Source organism: Pseudorasbora parva, chromosome 8 (genome assembly GCF_024679245.1).
Source record: "Pseudorasbora parva isolate DD20220531a chromosome 8, ASM2467924v1, whole genome shotgun sequence".
NCBI classification, from domain to species: domain Eukaryota; kingdom Metazoa; phylum Chordata; class Actinopteri; order Cypriniformes; family Gobionidae; genus Pseudorasbora; species Pseudorasbora parva.
This window is the reverse complement of record NC_090179.1, coordinates 26,102,349-26,121,415: the sequence shown is the minus strand read 5'-3', so window position 1 is coordinate 26,121,415 and position 19,067 is coordinate 26,102,349. Positions and strand designations below refer to the sequence as shown.

Below are 19,067 nucleotides of genomic sequence, written 5' to 3'. Positions count from 1 at the left end.
ACCAAATCCTTCAGAAGCCAATGTAAATTATTTGGAACAGTATTCTTCAGTGTTAAAAAACGAGATGACGTCGGACGCTTTGCTGCTTAGAGGTGTTTTTTTTTTTTTTTGGTTCATGCGCTCATAGCGCTTCTTTATAAACGCATAAACAGCCCGCAAAACGCTCACTGCTATCAGAAAACCATTTTAAAAAGGCGCCTCTCACGGCAAAAAAAAAAAAAAAAAAAAAAAACGCTTCTATATTGGTAAACTTTTGTGCATTTGTTATTTAAATTAACACTAAATAAAAAAGGAAAAGAAGCACATAGGCAGGAACGCTTGTCTCATAATTACATTGGAAATATAAATAAGTCCTGCTTTCATTCTGGGAGTTTGATGTGCACACTTTACACAAACTAAGAAATTACTACCATTGAGGGATTTATATCGGAAAACAGTGGTAGCCTACAATTTCAATGCTGAAGTCTCCAAAATATTTGTAATAATTCACAGTTTGTATACTACTAATTATAAGAAAATAAGATTATTTCTATAATAGGGTACAGTTATGCTTATCGTTTGGTCATGGCGCCGGAAAATGCCACGATTTAGCGAAGTCTAACTAAAATTTTAACTTAAAAAAATCTATGATTAACCTTATGCTTTGAAAACAATGTACTTTAATTAACATTTCAGTTTAGAAATTGTTTGTTCTTACCTTGAATCCACTGGCAGTCAGCAAGAAATCCTGTCTTTCAGCAAAGTGACAGAGGCTGTGACAATGTGCGCGCTTCGAAAGCCAAACCGGACGAGATACAGGGTTGCCAGGTCCACACAACAAAACCCCTCCAATTGCAAATAAAAAGTTGCGGAATCACGGCCAAAATGCGCCAAAACGCGGCGGATGGGAGATAGAAATATTGCTAGGGTAAAGCCAACTCAAACCTGTGGACTACAGGCAACAAACATTCCACAGCAATAATAGTGTAAAAGTAGCCAAATTTCAGACTTGGCAACACTGAACCAAGCGTCATTAAATGACCTATAGCAGGTGTGTGAAAACTGACAGCAGGTTTGTGAAGGGATTTTAAAAGGAGAAATAGAGGCAAAATAGTGTTTTTTTTAATAGATTTTTTTATTCGCTTTTTATGAATTTTGAGCGGATTTTAACATGCTTCAAAGCCTGCGACATCAGGAGACCAGACAATGACCAGGTTTAAAGCCTAACCTATGGTTTAGTTAACATATTATTTCTTATGTTAAATGTAACCGTTACAATACATTTTCACATTTATATATTTACGTCCAAGACTTTATTGAAGTAGCCCAGCCTACTTCTTTTTTTTTTTTTTTTTGATTATTCAAATGCGTTGTACTTTTTATGACATGGCATCGACTGATTCAGTCCAGCAAACATGAAGACAGTGGACACAACTCAGATGATGTCCCTCTGGCTGAGCCAGGGTCTCTATTGTGCAGCGGCTGCAGCCCATCCCGGACCAGCATGGTCTCCCACTCAGCTCAATGAAAGTGTAGCCTACATACAAATGTTGTCTTCTGTTTTATCTGTTAATTTAAATTTGTGTTCTTTCTGATGTTAAACCTAAATTATACTGTATAAATAGTTGTAAAAAGTAGCCTACTTTATGTAATGTATAGACCAAAGTATTTTAATTTACACATTTTAATTTGACCGGAAAATATATGTATAGAAGAATTAGTTTAATGTACAAATTAGAAATTGCATTAACAAATAAACAATGTACAGAACAACCACTTCTCTTTTATTTTTTTTTCCAAAAAAATAAAACACAGCAACACATTTCAAGTTACATATCAAAAATAAACAATGTATAGTATTACTCTGGTTAGTTTACAAATAGCTTGCTTTACAAAAATAACTAATGTAGGCTATAGAACTTTAACTATAGAATTTAACTTAGGCCTACAAATTACAATGGACAACAATGACTTGTTACATTTATCTACAAATAACTTGCATTTCAAAAAAAAAAAAAAGAAAATGTATAGACTTATGTTTACAAAATAATATATAGAAAAAATGTTCTGTGGTTCCCGGCCACGAGTGCACATTTAGAGAGAACATTCAGCCTTTGGAGGAGACTTTCGGTAATAGGCCATCGTGACATTCATTCATGGTTGAAAATTAGGTAAAATTGCAATTGTGTTGGAATTTTTAGATTTTTATTAGATTGAAGTCACATTGTGTTAAAGTGTGAAAATAAAATAATTATTTCAAGGTTGCATATTTGTGTGCTATCTACCCATGTAATCAACCTTTGGAATTGACTGTGTTTGCACTTGTCTTTTTGGTCAAAATTAATTAGCTGTGTAGCCCATTTTCAACCCATGTACTCATTTCCCATTGGTGAACCAACTAGGTCCCACATGTGGAGCCCAGCTGGGTTTGCCCATGTGGGACCTACTTAGTTCACCCAAGTGGGCCCCAGATAAGATGCCCATTTTGAGCCCATGCCCACTCTGTACCCCTGTAACCCATGTTTAACCCATGTGGGCCCCACATACACGTGTTGGCTGGGGTGGTTGTCTCTTGTTTCTGCATGCTGCTTTGAGGTCATAAAAAACTTCGAGGTCTAAAGAATTCATAGTTGATAGCACAGCCGTTCCCGCAACCAGTTCATCTGCTTGTGTTGTTGATTTTATATCCCTGGTTCTTGTACCTTACATGCCTCAGCCTGTCTGGGCAATCCTCTATCTCTATCACACAGAGAAAAACACGCAGAGTGATTGAACTGGCATGCATGAGTGCATAGCGGAAAAGTACAAACTGTTTTATCAGCTGTTGTGGTCTTAGAACCTTTTCCCAGCTGTTCTGTATAACTATGTGTTTTACCCTGCTGGTTGTGTCGAGAGGTCGAGCCTGAGGTTCACAGTACAGTTCATACTGACATCTGTTGTTTGGGTCCATCTCTCAGTAGCTTTATTACTGTTACTGTTATTAGACTTATTAAAGGTGTCATGTAATATCGACAGCTTCCATGGCTGCAATACGCTGTATTTTCCGCCAACTGGCAGCCAGGGGTGTCGAAATACTATCAGGTAAATTGGCAGTGAAATCACCAGACCAAAACAAAGCGCATTCTGACAAGGAACACACATTTCAAAGTAGAATAACTGGCTCAAACGTGTCCTAAATCTCGGCGAACCTATGGTATTTAAATACTTCAGTACAGTCAAAAAAGATTACATGCTTTAAAAAAATGAAACACCTTTAGGTATACGTGCTAGGGCATCGCTATCATTGTTGCTTATTTTTTGGCATTTGAACCAGTCTAAACTTAAGCAATTAACCCATCATTCAACATCAACTCAAAAAGCTACACAGTTCCATTTGTGTCTGTAGCAAAAATGTTACAGAATACAAATGAAATTGTGTAGCTTTTTCAGTTGGTGTGTGTAATTTTTCTTAGCAATTTTTCCTAGCTATGCTCTGGCAACCAACCACTCTTAAAAATAAAGGTTCTTAAATGGTTCTATGGCAGGGTGTATGGTTCCATTAAGAACCTTTATTATCCAAAGAACCTTTCCATTGCACAAACGGTTCTTTGTAGTGCAAAAAGGCTCTTTAGACTATAAAATGGTTAGAAAAATGGTTCTTTAAAGAACCTTTCACAAACGGTTCTTTGGGGGAACCAAAAATGGTTCTTCTATAGCATCATTGTAAAAACCCATTTTTGGTTCTCCCTGGCATCTTAATTTTTTATGGGTGTAAGGCCGTGTGTCCATCAAAGCATTTTTCCCTATGGCTAGTGTATTTTTCGAAGTATTTTTTCAATGTGAGCGTCATGTTTTTAAAACGGCAGGAACGTAACAAGGTGCTAAGTGTCTATTTCACCTATTGCCGAGAGCTAAATAATGTTGAACTCTGGGGAAAATGTAGTGCTCGTCCAATCACAGTGGAGAGGCGGGACAAAAAGAAAACTTTTCTGAAAACTGTATTCTAGGATTAATATAAGCAAGTCGAAGACAACCCCTATAAAAGGTTAGGTGCAGCTGGCAGGTGACCCTTCTGTCTTTTTTTCCCCTCACTTTTTTGTGTCTCTGTGTTTGCGCACTCAGCAGTTTTAGTGCAGCTGCAGTGCTAGGGTTCTGAGAGCTTGTGTTTCCTCCCAGCACACCTCTGATGTTTTCCCAGTACTCTGACTCAGCTCTCTGTCTAATGGCTGGACTGTCCGGTCTCAGCCATCTGATTCACTGTCTGACCTCAATCCTTCATCTGCCCATTCCTGCAGCTCTTATCCTCTCCCGTTTTAGCTCTCTGTCTGTCGCTATCTTTCATGCCACTGGCTGTATGGCCAGCAACCATTTTTTTTAAATCTTTTGCAACACAACCTCACTGAAGATAGAAAAATAAGTAAATCAATATGCAATCACCCAGAAAACCATCAATCAGTAAATTTTTCCAAGATAAAATTATCTTAGCCCTTAACATTCATTTTTATAGCTATATGCTCCTATTGTATTTCAAAAATTGCCTCTCAGTACTGTATATATATATTTTTGTATATATACTGTATATATACTGTATATATACTGTATACTGTATATATATATTTTTTTGTTTTTCTAGGAGCGCTGTAATATGGCAACCTCTGAACCATAACATTTCTTTGGGACTATTCTGTTCCTCTGTATCCCAGCTCTGTCTCACTCTCTGATGCACTAATGCATTTTTTTTTCATATGTGCCTTCAATCCATTCATAACCCACTTCTTTAGGATGCTGAGTCATGTGAGGAAGCAAATAGAATAAAATGGCTTATAATGGAGAATTAGGTGCTTTTAGGCTCCAGAAAACAGATTAAAAATACTCAGTAAGTGGGCATGCCAATGGTGCGATCATTTTCAGTCTTTATTCCTGTCGATCACACAGATATCTTGCTGCATATCCATTGGTCCACTGTGCACCTCAAAATGATATTTTCTAATATAATTAGCCATCTAAATGCACCCAGCACTCTCATTTCTAAGTTGCGTCAGCAAGGGCATCCGGCGTAAAACCTGTGCCAAATCCAATGTGTGTGTGTGTGAATAATTCTGATGAAGCAGATCATATGAGTGGGACTAAAAAGGATGAACAAAATGAGTCATAAATGCACCAGGGCCAAACAGCCTGTTAAGAGTGGAATAAATAATGATCAGGTGCATGTTAAATATAGGCAGACTATATATATGAGCCTCTGGCAGCCAGCTTAGACTTTGCAATGTCAGGATCTGGCCAGCCTGTTCTAGCTTTCACCAGCTCGCCTTTTTTTCTTTCACTTCAGTGTTTCACTTCTATGTTTGTGTTTCTATGTTCATTTCGTCTCACTCATTGTCGTTTTCTCGTGGCAAGTATGATTTAGCCACTTCAGGCCCCTCCCCCCAACCCATTTACAATGACTCACCGTCCTTCCTCTCAGAGAGAGCTGGAAAAAGGATTTGACAGATTTCTGTGGTCATATGTTGCACAAATGGGAATGGGTGAGTCAAATTCATAATGATGATCGGTGTGTTTTCTCACGAAAACATTAATTGATTTGTTTTCATACAAACCCCCACACATAAATCAATTTTGACAGGTGCTTTTAGGAGAGTCGGACACAGTAACTCAACTTCAGAATTTCCTTTTTTATTTCAACAAATCAATCAAGTATCACAGCCACTGACTTTAGTGCACATCGATCCCAAATGAAATCTGCCTCTGTGTAGCTCAAGGCTAAAAATAGCACTCAGTTTAAACAATTTATAGTACAGAGAAAGCTCCATGGCTACAGTGATAAAATTAACGAAATATTACTTATTTGTTTAAATATACACTTCTATTCAAATTACATTATTGTCAAGATTTTTAATGCTTTTGTAAGAGGATGATTATGCTCACCAATGCTGCTTTTATCAAAAATATTGTGAAATATAATTACCATTAAAAAATATATATTTCTATTTCAATATATTCTAAAATGTAATGTATTCCTGTGATGGCAAAGCTGAATTTTCAGCATCATTACTCCAGTCTCCAGTGTCACATGATCCTTCAGAAATCATTCTAATATGATGATTTGCTGCTCAAGAAACATTCATCATTATTATCAATGTTGAAAACAGTTGTGTTGCTTGTGTTGATCGACAATTTATTATTCGATGAACAATGTTAATTTTATTTTATAATAATTTTTGTCCCTTTTATTAATGCGTCCTTGCTGATTTCTGACTGTCCTTACAGAGATAGTTCACTTTAAAAATGAATATTCTGTCATCCTTTACTCACCCTCAAGTTGTTTCAAGCCTGTATGAGTTTCTTTCTTCAGCTGAACACAAGGGAAGATATTTTGAAGAATGTCAGTAACCAAACAGTTAACTGGAGCCATTGACTTCCATAGTATTTTTTTCCCCCCTACTTTTCCTAATTTTCGTTTTAAAGTGAACTATCCCTTTAACCTTTTGAATGATAGCGATCTTATGTACTTGCCTCACAAGTGCCATCAGATTAGTATCAGATGTTAGTATCAGATGTAATTTATTAATATTTAGAGATGAAGCTATAATAATTGTAATATTAATTTAATAATTTCAAAATAATGTTTTTTTCAGATAACCATTATTGTGAATCTTATGGTTGTTCACACTACAATTTATTCTCTTTTCTAGTGGTCATGACTTTTGAGACTGTTTGGTCTCATTGGATTCCTCTGGTCTTATTGACTTACTTGTAGACTATCAGTGTTCGTCAAATAAAAACATAAAAATTGTATTTCACTTCAGCACAAGCAAGACACTCACGTTATAATACAAGATAAGATTGATAAAAGGGCCTTTGTCTCAGTGTCTCTTTGTGTTTGACATCACATGACCAGCCATGGCTAGTGACTGTCTGAGAAAGCAGAAGAACCGTATTATTGAAACAGTCTCTTGGTACTTCACATGTTACTCAACTCCATGAAAAGGCCATTACTCTCTGTACTGTCGGCCCTGTTCCGCAGTCCATTAGCCAAAGCTGTTCTTACACATTCCCTCCAGCCACAGGCAATGCTGCCTATAGGGCTGCGGGGTGTTATTGTAAATGTCTGTCATCTGGGATGTTTTGGCTCTGGGGTGACCTTTACTCTACTTAGAGGCAGTGAATGACATCTTCGTTGGGTTTCAAGGGAGAGCTTTCCTTCATTTTTTGGTCTTTAACAAGCTTTTGAACTGTGAAGTTCACGGGAAGTGGAAGATGTCCAGAGAGTTCTTGGAAAAACTGTGTTGATGTTTGAACTGCACGTCGTAAAGGAAATGTAATATAAGATGCTGTCAGCTGTCGACGGGTGTGAAATAGAGTTTTTTTTATTCAGAGAAATGGAAAATACTTCGAAATGAGAAAATAAGAAAAATACCGGTATACTAGAACGCTTTGACTCCCTGCAACTGCAATCAAATGTTTAATTAAAAAAAATGGTGTGATATATCATTAGCAGGTATCTGTCATATTTTAAACAGCATTATTTTACATTTATTATGCTTAATTATTATTATTATTTAAGTTGATTACAGTGAGAGACTACATGGAACATTTGTACAATTTGAAATATGTATCAAAATAAAATTATTAAAATTAAATAACAAATAATTTAAGTAGGCTATAAAATGAAAAAATATTATTTATAATTGTATATATGTATATATTAAAATTATATCATTTTTCAATTTTGTAATTTTCATTTATTTTATTTGTCTTTTTTTCTGTTTACAGGAAACCTGTCTGTCATCACGACAAATTCATTGTGTTTATTTTAAGCATCATAAACCTCATTCTGATTCTGATTCTGAATCAAATAAAATTAATAATATTTCCATGCTTTGAACCGGGGATCCTTTTCATGTTGAACAAAAACTTTACCAGTGCAAATGACCTGGCTGCAGTCTGTAGAATGCTTACTCTGATTGGCTCGATCGTCTTTCATAAGCATACATGATTGATAAATAGCTACATAAATAATAATAATAAAGAATACTACTGAACATTAAGAATACACTCTTGCTCCCTCTCCCTCGTTTCCTTTTCAGAGTCACGGTGGTTCTCTATCTTAGGCGTTCAGGCTATCTTCCTTCCGCTATAATTTTTTCTCTGTGGCGTCTGACAGTTGTTTACCCTGACAGTGCAGTTTAGAACAGCCAGTGCTGTACTCCTCCACCCATGCAGCGCAAAGGCAACAGCATTATGCAATCTTCTCCAGTGTCCCTCACACTTTCTCCTGCCGCTAAAAATATTCATGGCATGCAGTTGACTTTTCAAACGATGCCCCCCCACCTACATGTTGTTTCCAGCAGAGAATATCACTGTTACCCTGATGTAATGTTTACTTTCATACCGTCTGCTATATCTGACGTTTCGTCATTTAAAACAGATCCTGTTGCAAGATATCTTTCTTGTTTTTCATATTGGTCATACATTATGTAATTTATTTGCTTTTCTTACCAGTATTGCCTCTAAAAAGTAATTTATGCACCTGAAGAGTTTTTGATACCCCCTGTTTGACTCTTTTGTAGCTTCCCAACATGTTTGGAGATCTCCGCTCCACTTTCATTGCACTCATGATTGGCTCGTACGCCTCATCCGCCGTCACCTTCCCAGGAATAAAGGTAAATGCGAGTGCTAAGTTTGGACTTATTTAATAAGCTGTGCTTAAAATCAGTGATAGTGATGATGATTGTTGCTCTATCAGGTGATCTATGATGTCGGTGTTGCCTTCATCACCATCCTTCTGGTGTGGGCTGGCTGTGCCGGCCTGGTCTTCATCAACTGCTTCTTCAACTGGCCGCTCGAGCCCTTCCCCGGACCCGAGGACATGGATTACACGTATGTAGTCCAGTGTGTCTGTACCGTACCATTTAAAAGTTTGCGGTCAGTATGATTTTTAGCTCACTTAAATGGGTGCTTTTACATTTAGCTTTGAAACTGAATTGTCGGCTTCTCACTCGTGATAAATGAAATCTGACTCCTGCTGCCAGTCTGTGCTCAGTTCAGTTTTTAATTGTAGCGTATGTTCTCTAACTGAATGAAAAAAAATGTTATTACTATAAAACAATCAAAATGATATCGATACATATGACTGTTTATGATTTCATACAGCTATATCTATAACGAAAAAACATTTACAATTCTTGACATCATATCCGCGAGATAAGTCAGTAAATTCGAGTAAAATTACAGGTTTTGCTTATTCCGTCAAATGTGCCACGCAAAACTCAGATGTGGGGGAGTGATTTCTAAATCACAAAGGTCCTTAGATAATATGACTTAATATGACAACCAGAGCAGCGTTACCTCGTACTCATGATCGGAAAAGCGGAAATGGCATCCATGACTGTGTCCCATCATAATTAAATGCTCAACAATCGCTCCAGCGGCCTTGCTCAGCTCCACAACACTCAGTCCTGCTCTGCTTCATACTACTACAGTAACGTTAATAATCACATCCATGAACATGATTTCTGCCCGAGTCCTATCCCGAATCTTTTCCACGGCTGTTAGGTGAAAATCACACGTCCCAAGATTCTGCGCTCAAACTTGGCGTCATCAAACTACGACTTTGTTTTGAATAGGCGCCCTTTAGCGGATGGAAAAGTTACATAGTGCAGCTTTAATAAAAAAATGTTTCTTAAGCAGTAAATCGTCATATTAAAATAATTTCTGAAGGATCATGTGACACTGAAGACTGGAGTAATGATGCTGAAAATGTAGCTTTGCCATCATATAAATAAATAACGCATATTATATTAAACTATATTACTTATAAAATCTTACGGACCCCAAACCATGATTTTGTTTTCTGTATTCATTTATTGAATGTTCTGATGGAACATAACTCACTTATTGCCTGTCTTATGCTTCACCTTGTCAGTGTGAAGATCAAGTTCAGCTGGCTGGGCTTTGACCACAAGATCACAGGGAAACAGTTCTACAGGCAGGTGACCACCGTTGGTCGGAGGCTGAGCGTGGGCAACTCCATGAAGAACAATCCAAAACAGCTGGCCACCCAAGAAGGCAATAAACTCTGCCTGTCCACCCTCGATCTGGAGGTCCAGTGCAAGTCTGAGGAGGAATGTGAGTATCGTCCTTACTGACGTGTTTTCTGTGGACTCAGTTTTGCCTCTGAAAATGTAAAATCACAACGAAAATCTGGGAATTTTTATTGTATTTATTTATTTATTAAATGTATTTTATTTTAGTTATTATTTTAGGATCTTGAAGCATAAAACAAAGAAAAATATGTCATACGATAAGTAAGAGATATTTAAAATTCACCATTGCATGTCGTCCCATGTTAGGTAAGATGTTCTTGAACATTTTGAAATATTTTTTTTAATCATTTAAAATATATAAATTAAAAATTTATTATAAAATTGATAACATAAAATATATTGTTTTACTGCTTTAATCATTTAAAGGGTTCATGAACTCTGTATATTATATTCGCTGATAAAAACGTGCTGTTTGATTGACAGTTCCAGCGATTATAAAGGAAGGGTTCTTTGATCGCTTTCTGTAATTTAATCAGAATTTAAATTATAGATTATTTTCATGCTACTAAGAGAAACACTGCAAAATGTAAAAGTCTGTTTGCAAAGCCTGCTGCGAAATTGCAAATGATTGACCAAAGAATCCACAGTGAAAAGTACTGAGACATTCACATAATTGAAAATAAATAACCACTTTGCTAGCATTAGGATTATATAGAGAGTAATGTTAGTTTTAGTCCAGTGATCCTGTATCTCTCTTCTCTCCTTCTCATCTTACTAACACGCTTAGTAGGCAGGGCCAAAGATGCAATGATGTAGTAGATCAAATAAATGTGTATTTCTCAATTCATGACCCCTAATGCATTTTTTAAATACAATTTTGTATTACATTTTCATTATTGGTCTCAGACATTTATACCCCGCTGTAGTTGTCCTTATGATTCCATTTTAATGAGCCGGTGACGCGAGTGCCAAATATGAAGGCAGAATAGTGGTTATTGGATTACCAAAACTCCTTTATTTCAAATATTTTAATGTGTTGAACAAAGTCCTTGTTCATCGAATTCAAGTGACTTCAATCATGCATATTTCAATAAGAATTGGAGAGAACACAGAAAGCCACAGCGTCTTCCCCCTCACTGCGCACCCTTTGCCATCCAGACATGGAGGGAATATGCGAGCAGACAGGGGGTGATGTTAATGAACGCTTCTCAGTAAATCCCTTTTATTGTGCATGGGGATTCCTTCATTAGCCTTATGCCTGGTTTCTGACATCTGGAGGTTGCTTAACCACTTGATGCTTCAGGCACACGCTGTGTTTGCACTTTGCTTTACTAACCCAAATCTGTGCCATGCAATTATTCCAAATTCACCTCAAACTTGTCAGAATAATGCAAAAGGCCCCACTGGCCCCCTTTTTTTAGGGTCCTGTAACTCTCAACGGGGCTCCCGGTTGGGCTCTTTTGTAACAAACAGAGCGTGCAATCGATTCAGACCGCGTTCCTGGATGACCCATTGCAAGGGTCTAAATTTGGCAGGGGTTGAGAAGGTGGCAAGGGAGAGCGCAGATAGCACCGAGGGGCTGTTTTAGAGACGCAGCAGGAGATATGGTGTGAGTTTGGAGGGAGAGACTGATGCTGATCCCTTCTAACTGTCATCCATAGAGCACTAATGCCTTCACCACCCTGTGTTTCCATTACTGCAGTCAATTACTTTCAGACTCAGTGCTGGCGGCTTGAAAGTGTGTGAGTGTTTGTGTTCTTGGGGGAATAATGAGGTAGTTTGTTTCTGTGTGTGTGTGTGTGTGTGTGTGTGTGTGTGTGTGTGTGTGTGTGTGTGTGTTCCATTGCATTTGAGGTGAACTGAGTTCAGATTCCCAATGTACCAGGTAACAGCACCATGAAGGTCTCTCTATTGCTAGTCGGTGAACAGAAGCATGCATTTATTGCGCTAGAATTAGTGAATCATTAACAAACACAGACCATCCGACCTCTGTGTTACTGTGCGAGACATTCAAGTGTTGCCTGGCTGTCCAAGCACCTGTAAAGTTATTTTCCATGTGAGCAGTATCTGGCTATTTTTAAAGGCATTAGAGCATCCTACCTAAATTGTTGTGACCGTTTACCCAACACCGTTTTCAACTAAAAATGACTTTTGGTTGTTCATTAACAGAACAACAGCGATTTGGGGGCCTGTAAATGAAAACTTTTGAAAACGGCTTCAAAGTAAAAAACTTAAAAACGATACGGCTATCGTTTCTGTGTAAACTACATTAACGTGAACTAATGAAAACCGTGACGTCATGTGCATGTTCAGTGTGACATTGCCAACTACTGGCCTAGCATGCATACCTCAGTCGGTTTTGCGGATCCAATTGAACTGGGATAATTTTGACAAGCTGTCCTCTGTATGCAAAAAACGCACTTTTTTGTTTTTATTACTACATTGTGTAAACGCACCCTGAAGCCAATTAAGTTAGCTGTTTTAATAATAATAGTTTTAATACATGTGTTTTTCAGCCCAGTCCTTCATGCGGAGCATCTTCAGCCCCATATTCATGCTCAGCCTCATCACAATGTGTGTGACACAGCTCCGACTCATCTTCTACATGGGGGCCATGAACAATATTCTTGAGTCCCTTACTGATGGAGACCTAAACAAAGGTATGTGTCAAATATTCACATGCTGCCAAACAAGTTGTCTGATGCTACAGGCTAAAAGCTGTTTCTGTTGCTCCAACACTAAATGGTACCTATGGAATAGAGCGCAACAGTGGGGTTCCTCTACACACACTATCATATCTCATAAGTAGCGAATTGCAGTATTTTCCCCCTTTTTGTAGATTCTTCATATACTCATATGTTTTGCTTCAAATCAAACTTTGTAATGTTATGATCCATCTTGTAGCTGTATAGTTTGGTTTATGGCTTAGAGCTCTTTTTAAGATTTATTTGAAATGTCTATGGAGAAAATGATGGGGGAAATATTTCTGCATTATAAAGGAAGGAGAAGCACTGTTGTGCTCTATTCCTCTCACAGCTTCCTTCTTAAATGTTTTCCGATGTCAATTGATTGATTGGCTGCCTAACAACTCTTAATCATGCGTTTAATATGTACTCGGATGGCCGCAGCAGGTTCACGTTGCTAATTCCTTGCTGTCTGTCTCTTGTCCTCTGTTTGCACTCTCTTCTTTCGTGCTGCTTGGTGTGTGTTTTCAGTGGAGAGGATGGAAATGGGTAAGACTGCAGGCAAAATGAGACGCATTCTCGATTCACCCCTCTCACCCCAACCCCCCACCATGTTCCTTCCTCCTCCACCTCCTTTTCCACCTTCGTTTGACATTGATTCATGTTGTCATGTAAAAGCACAAACTCAGCCCTTGGTGGTTTGAGATAGACGTGATGCATCAAAGTCAGTGCACAGTATAATATCCATCCAAAAATTCATCTGTCCATCAAAACTTCACAGGAACAAAAAAAAATTCAGCATCATTACTCCAGTCTTCAGTGTCGTTTGATCCTTCAGAAATCATTTTAATATGCTGATTTGCTGCTCAAGAAAAAATATTATTATTAGTATTAATGTCAAAAAAGTTGTGCTGCTTAGTATTTTTGTGGAAACCTTGATACATTTTCAGGATTATTTAATGAATAAAAAGTTATTTTGTAACATTATAAATGTCTCTCATTTTAGATCAGTTTCATGTGTCCTTTCTAAATTAAAGCATTACTTAGTTTTACCTAAACCTATAGTAGTGTGTGTTTATGTATGTCATCAGCTTCAAACATATTCAGTTTGGCAGAATGACCTTCCAAACAATGTTAAAACTCAACATTATTTCTCTCTCAGTGAGCACATACTCATCTATCTTCGGGGTGCTACAGTTGCTGTGTCTCCTAACGGCCCCTGTGATCGGTTACGTCATGGATTGGAAGCTCAAAGAATGTGAGGATGAAAATGAGAAGCAAGTCGCAAAGTGAGTGCGATGATGCACATTGCATCATTTTGACAATTGCCACCAACCAATTCAACCTGTAAATATTATTTGATTACAAGCGTAATGTTGCATTGCATCTACGTAATGTACCCCTTGACTTTTCCTTCAGGGATCCTAGTCAGCCAAAGAAACGCGACAGACAGATCCAGAAGATCAGCAACGCTACCCGCGCGTTCAGCTTTACCAATTTGCTGCTGGTCGGCTTTGGGATGACCTGCCTAGTGCCCAATCTTCATCTACAGGTAACTGAGAACAAAACATCAGCCTCAATGCCTGCAGAACAATTGTACCTAATGGGAGAGGAAGTGGTGCAGAGCCCCTCACATGCTACTGCAGTGGATGCATTGGGATGTAGTAGCACAACAGCGCCCCCTAGTGGTATTTTACCAATGACAGGGCTTTCTTTCAAGGCTAGCTTATAAACGGATTAGACAAAGTAAAAAAAAAAAAAGTAAATAAATATTTAGCTGGCTTCTTTTTGCCTCAGGGAAGCACTGAGTAACTCTGGTTTCTTGTTTCCCTCCTAGATTTTGTCCTTTGTGTTGCACACCATCGTGAGAGGCTTTATCCACTCTGCCGTTGGCGGCTTGTATGCTGCTGTGTGAGTACGGTTTTGCGTTTTGGGTGTTTATTGGTGTTGCTTTTAATCATGATTAAAGAACAATGTTTTTCTTTATGGGTGCAGGTACCCGTCCTCTCAGTTTGGCAGTCTGACAGGAATGCAGTCCCTCATTAGCGCACTTTTTGCATTGCTGCAACAGCCTCTCTTCATGGCCATGATGGGCCCGCTGGATGGAGATCCACTTTGGGTGAGCAGTGTCTTACTAATAGAGATACGGTAGTTAATTAAGAATTGATTCACCTTCACGTTGTACCAGCCCCGTATGACTTACCAATTGTGTAATAAAGGTGTGATTGGTGAAATATTGAAGGCAAAAACGGTCCATTGCCTGTTGTCAGTAGTGTAGCTTTAATGAAGCACTGATCTAGGGTTGCCAGGTCTGCATAACAAAACCCACCCAATTGCTAATCAAAACTAGCCCAATCCGGCCAAAACTAGCCAAACCTTGTGTCCGGGCATCCCCCGGTAAAAGTATTTTGAGGGTGTATGCTTGCTTCAACCTGCAGACTACAAAAACTACCCGCAGCAACTGTGTAAAAGTAGCCCAATTCCACAGGAAACACTGTTACGTCACTATCAAACCAAGCAGAATTCTGTTGGTCAATGTGCATGGCCAACTTGAACACATTACAAAATCTGCTTAAGGGAAATTCTTCACCCTCACGCAAAATTCTCGATTGTCTGGATTCCTTTTGAAATGACTGGATCTCAGATGTCAGTGGGTCCCCGTCCTACATTTTTTTATTTTTCAATAATCCGTTTCACTCAGACGTACATTACAATATGGAAGAATATCTGTCATTTCTTCCATTACATTGTGAATTAAAAAGTAGCAGTGCATACTTAAACCCATCCCATCTCCGCTCTACACACAAATCACAATTTAGGTTGTTATTCAGCAAAAATCACCTTTAAAATAGAATTTTTGCATACAAAAGTTCAAGCTTTTGTTTATCTGTGTAGGTAAATGTGGGATTACTGGTCCTGAGCCTGCTGGGATTCTGCCTGCCCAGTTATCTTCTGTGCTACAGCAGGCAGCTGCGCAGAGAGAAGCAGGAGCGCGAGGAAGACCCCAAGATCTATGTCCAGATTAACAACGGCACCAACCCCGAGGCCTTTGTCTAACTGCAAACGCACAGATGACATCGGTCGGAAGAGAGAGCAGGAGGAAGAAGAGATGGGGAGAAAGGGGGGAAGAGAACTGCAGCTCACAAAAAGAGTGATAAACACCTCCCTGATCCCTTCTTCTGTCTGACACACATACTCACATATTCTCAACAGGCACACAAACACAAAATACAGCCAAAGCAACCGAGAGTCTCACAACGTGCCACACAAACACACGTTTACATGCAATGGACTGAAGGGACACTGTGAAAAGCAGGTGCAGAAAAAAAATGATGCCCTTGTCCTTGAAACAGACAAGGACATCAAGTCTTTATGTACTGCCTGACAAGAAAGATGAGAATGGCCCGCTTTTCTTGCAATTTTAGCTTGATTCTTGAATTTCACACCACGACGATACAAAAGACAAAGCAAATTCTCTCAGGTTTGAGGAAGCCTGACGATGCTTCCTGAACAGAGTATTACACACGTCACTAGTATTCAACTTCGAGGCCAAGCTTGTTTCAGAAATTTTCTGCAATTTTACCTCACTTACTTTATGTTTCTTTCAGCTCAAAAAGCTGCTGAAATGCGAGACAAGGACCCTCCATTGCGGTTTGACAAACTACCTTAAAGCAGAACGATTCTGCTTGTTATCTGTCCCATATGGGTCTTCATTGGAAGTGGACAGATTTTATATTTTAATCTCATATAATCAAGCATGCTTTGGACAGCATGAGCATGAAACTGAAGTCTTTTCTGAACTGGGCTGATTTTAAAGGACGTTTGGACCATGGCACCTGAGGCTAATGTAAACTAAAATCTTAGTATGACAGTTGTGCTATTATTTGCTTTGGGCTGCAGAATCCAGTACATCTATGGCTGAGATGATGTATTTTGTACATATCAGTCCATTCAGAAGGTTGTTAAAGCCATGTGGGTCTAAAAGGTTCCTGTTAAAGCAGTATGTTGGGGTTTAGCCTCACATTTCAAACAAGAGTGAATGATCTTCACCAGCAATACTATTCCACACTGATCGTACCCTATATGCGACACCACTTCCCCATGCAGTACTACTGGTAAAGCTTCACTTGTTAGCACAAAAAAAATTGTTTTCCTATTGATTCAATTATTCAGGGTATTTCATATCAGATGTATTTCACCTGCAAGCTTTGCTTTGTCACGTATGTGCATTTAGGGGTACAAAAAATGAGACACAGTGTACTCTCGGTTAAGAGATTAGATGCCATTATCGTATATATATCTTGCACTACAGGGTTCATAATTACAGAGGTGCTTACGTTAGCCATTACAGAGTATATGCGTTCTGTTCCAACCTCATCAGTACACGAAAACCGTTATAGCCATAAAAGATACAAGATTTTTGTGTATGTGCTCAAGCTTTCTGGTCTGGTTACCATTTAACTACGGTGCTTATTAGAGTAGAAAAAACAAGGTTTCTGTGTTGGTCAAATAAATGATACAGAAACCAAAAACAGATTTTAGTTGGCTACTCAACAGCTACTCAAGACACCTTGTAATGATAAGAACTTGAATTCAGTTCACAGCGATTAAAAAAGGGAGATTTTTGAGACATGCTTGATGACAATCCCTTTGGAAAACCCATATTCTAGTAGCTTGTAATGGGTTGCAGACCAGTATTGTGAACGACAAAACGTGATAAATACATCGTATTGAGCAAAATCAGGTCTTTTAGTCCTGTGACAGATGGATTAGGCTCAACTATGCTCCGAAAGCAGTGTAAAAATATTGTAAAATCAGTTGACAAACCTTTTAAACATGAATTTCAGTGTTGATGTAGATACTGTGTTTTGTGTAGATCACTGAACATTTCTCATCAAAAGACTGATTTGAAGATGTTACGGTTAGGGTTAAGTCACAACCTCACTCACTTTAACAGTATTTTCTTTGTAAGCCTACCTGAAAAGGAAAAAAAGATGTGTCTCTCCGTAACTGAGACAAAGATTTGTACAAGATCCTGGATGAGTAAAGAGGACTTGTGCATGTTGCAATAAATGTGACTTTATTTTAAGACCCCCTTAGAAAAGGAACAGGTCAGATCCATCCAGCAATGTCCACTTAACGTCTGTCACACATATTGTGAATATTTCATCAGAGCTGAGGCTAGACGTGAGTCTGTGATGGACTGCATTTGGTGGCTTGAACATGCCTGGATATTGCAAGTGAATTCCAATCTAATGCAGTACTGTACTAAGCGTAATGAATGTGAGAGTGAAACATTTGCTCTCAGAACTAAAGAAGTAGCACTTTTTCCTCACTGCCATACCTTTAATTTTCATTCTTTTCTCAGTAGTCACAATCACATATTTTTGCTTTTAAATGTTGTTATTATACCCCATTGTACGTGTATGAGTGTGGAAGATGTCCATGCACAGAGATGTTAGGGGAAGAAAATTGGAAAGATCAGCTTTAACACCAATTTTTTCTCTCTGTACTGTATTGTATTTTTTGTCATTTGTTGATTATTTTGTTGATTTATATACTTTGTAGGTTGTGTTTTTAGTTATGTGTACATATTTTCTCTTCTTTCTTTTTTTTGTGGGCGGTTTACTATACTATGCTTTTGAGTTACGTCATTCTATTACTATATAGCACCTTTTTGAATAAATGTCCAAACAAATATCAGATATGTGAAAAAGAAATAAAAACTAATTTGTATGAAATATTTGTTTGTGTATTTTTGGGTAATGTAAACTGTACAATAGATGGCAGTGTGGCGTCGTCGACAGGTGAAGGTTCGACTCGAGTCCATGGTTTAAGTTTAAAAGAGCTCCACGTTTTGAGCTGTTATCTTTTTTTATTTTAAACGGATATACCCAAAAATATATATTTTTTTTGTCATTTAGGCCTACTCACCCTCCTGTTGTTCCAAAAGAATATATTTTAAAGAATGTCGGTAACAGTTGACAGCACGCATTGACTTCCATATGCTAGACTATTTCCCCCCTATCGAAGTCATTGAGTGCAAGTTAAAATGTATGTGTGTGTGTGTGTGTGTGTGTGTGTGTGTGTGTGTGTGTGTGTGTGTGTGTGCGTGTTTAAAAAAAAAAGCTTGTTTAAAAAAATATATATTTTATTTTATTCTGATTAAAATAAGTATAAAACGACATAGAATGGTATGTCGAACAGGATAAAACCTGAAATGTACATATAACTGAAATAGCCTACAGAAAAACAAATTTCCATGTTTATAAATTGTGAGTTTAATTTTGTATCAAATATTTTAGGACTAGCATAAAGAACAACATTTTCATGACAAACATTGTGCTGTATATGCCTAGCACTAATCTGAACACAAATG

The 19,067-nt window shown here is 38.0% G+C and overlaps 1 protein-coding gene across 4 annotated transcripts in view; it reads left to right on the top strand.

The window, feature by feature from the left end:
- slc43a2a (solute carrier family 43 member 2a) overlaps nucleotides 1-18,429 on the top strand; it is a 30,145-nt gene extending 11,716 nt beyond the window's left edge. For 3 of the 4 annotated variants that reach the window (XM_067450551.1, XM_067450548.1, XM_067450550.1), the window contains 10 exons: nucleotides 8,529-8,621; nucleotides 8,705-8,838; nucleotides 9,884-10,086; nucleotides 12,521-12,664; nucleotides 13,220-13,237; nucleotides 13,851-13,977; nucleotides 14,108-14,240; nucleotides 14,526-14,599; nucleotides 14,684-14,807; nucleotides 15,584-18,429. In XM_067450551.1, the coding sequence (XP_067306652.1) occupies nucleotides 8,529-8,621; nucleotides 8,705-8,838; nucleotides 9,884-10,086; nucleotides 12,521-12,664; nucleotides 13,220-13,237; nucleotides 13,851-13,977; nucleotides 14,108-14,240; nucleotides 14,526-14,599; nucleotides 14,684-14,807; nucleotides 15,584-15,745 (1,212 nt within the window). In that variant the 3' untranslated portion in view covers nucleotides 15,746-18,429. The remainder of the gene's footprint in view (nucleotides 1-8,528; nucleotides 8,622-8,704; nucleotides 8,839-9,883; nucleotides 10,087-12,520; nucleotides 12,665-13,219; nucleotides 13,238-13,850; nucleotides 13,978-14,107; nucleotides 14,241-14,525; nucleotides 14,600-14,683; nucleotides 14,808-15,583) is intronic. The other variant, XM_067450549.1, reaches the window with a different exon arrangement.
- Nucleotides 18,430-19,067: the final 638 nt, after the last annotated feature.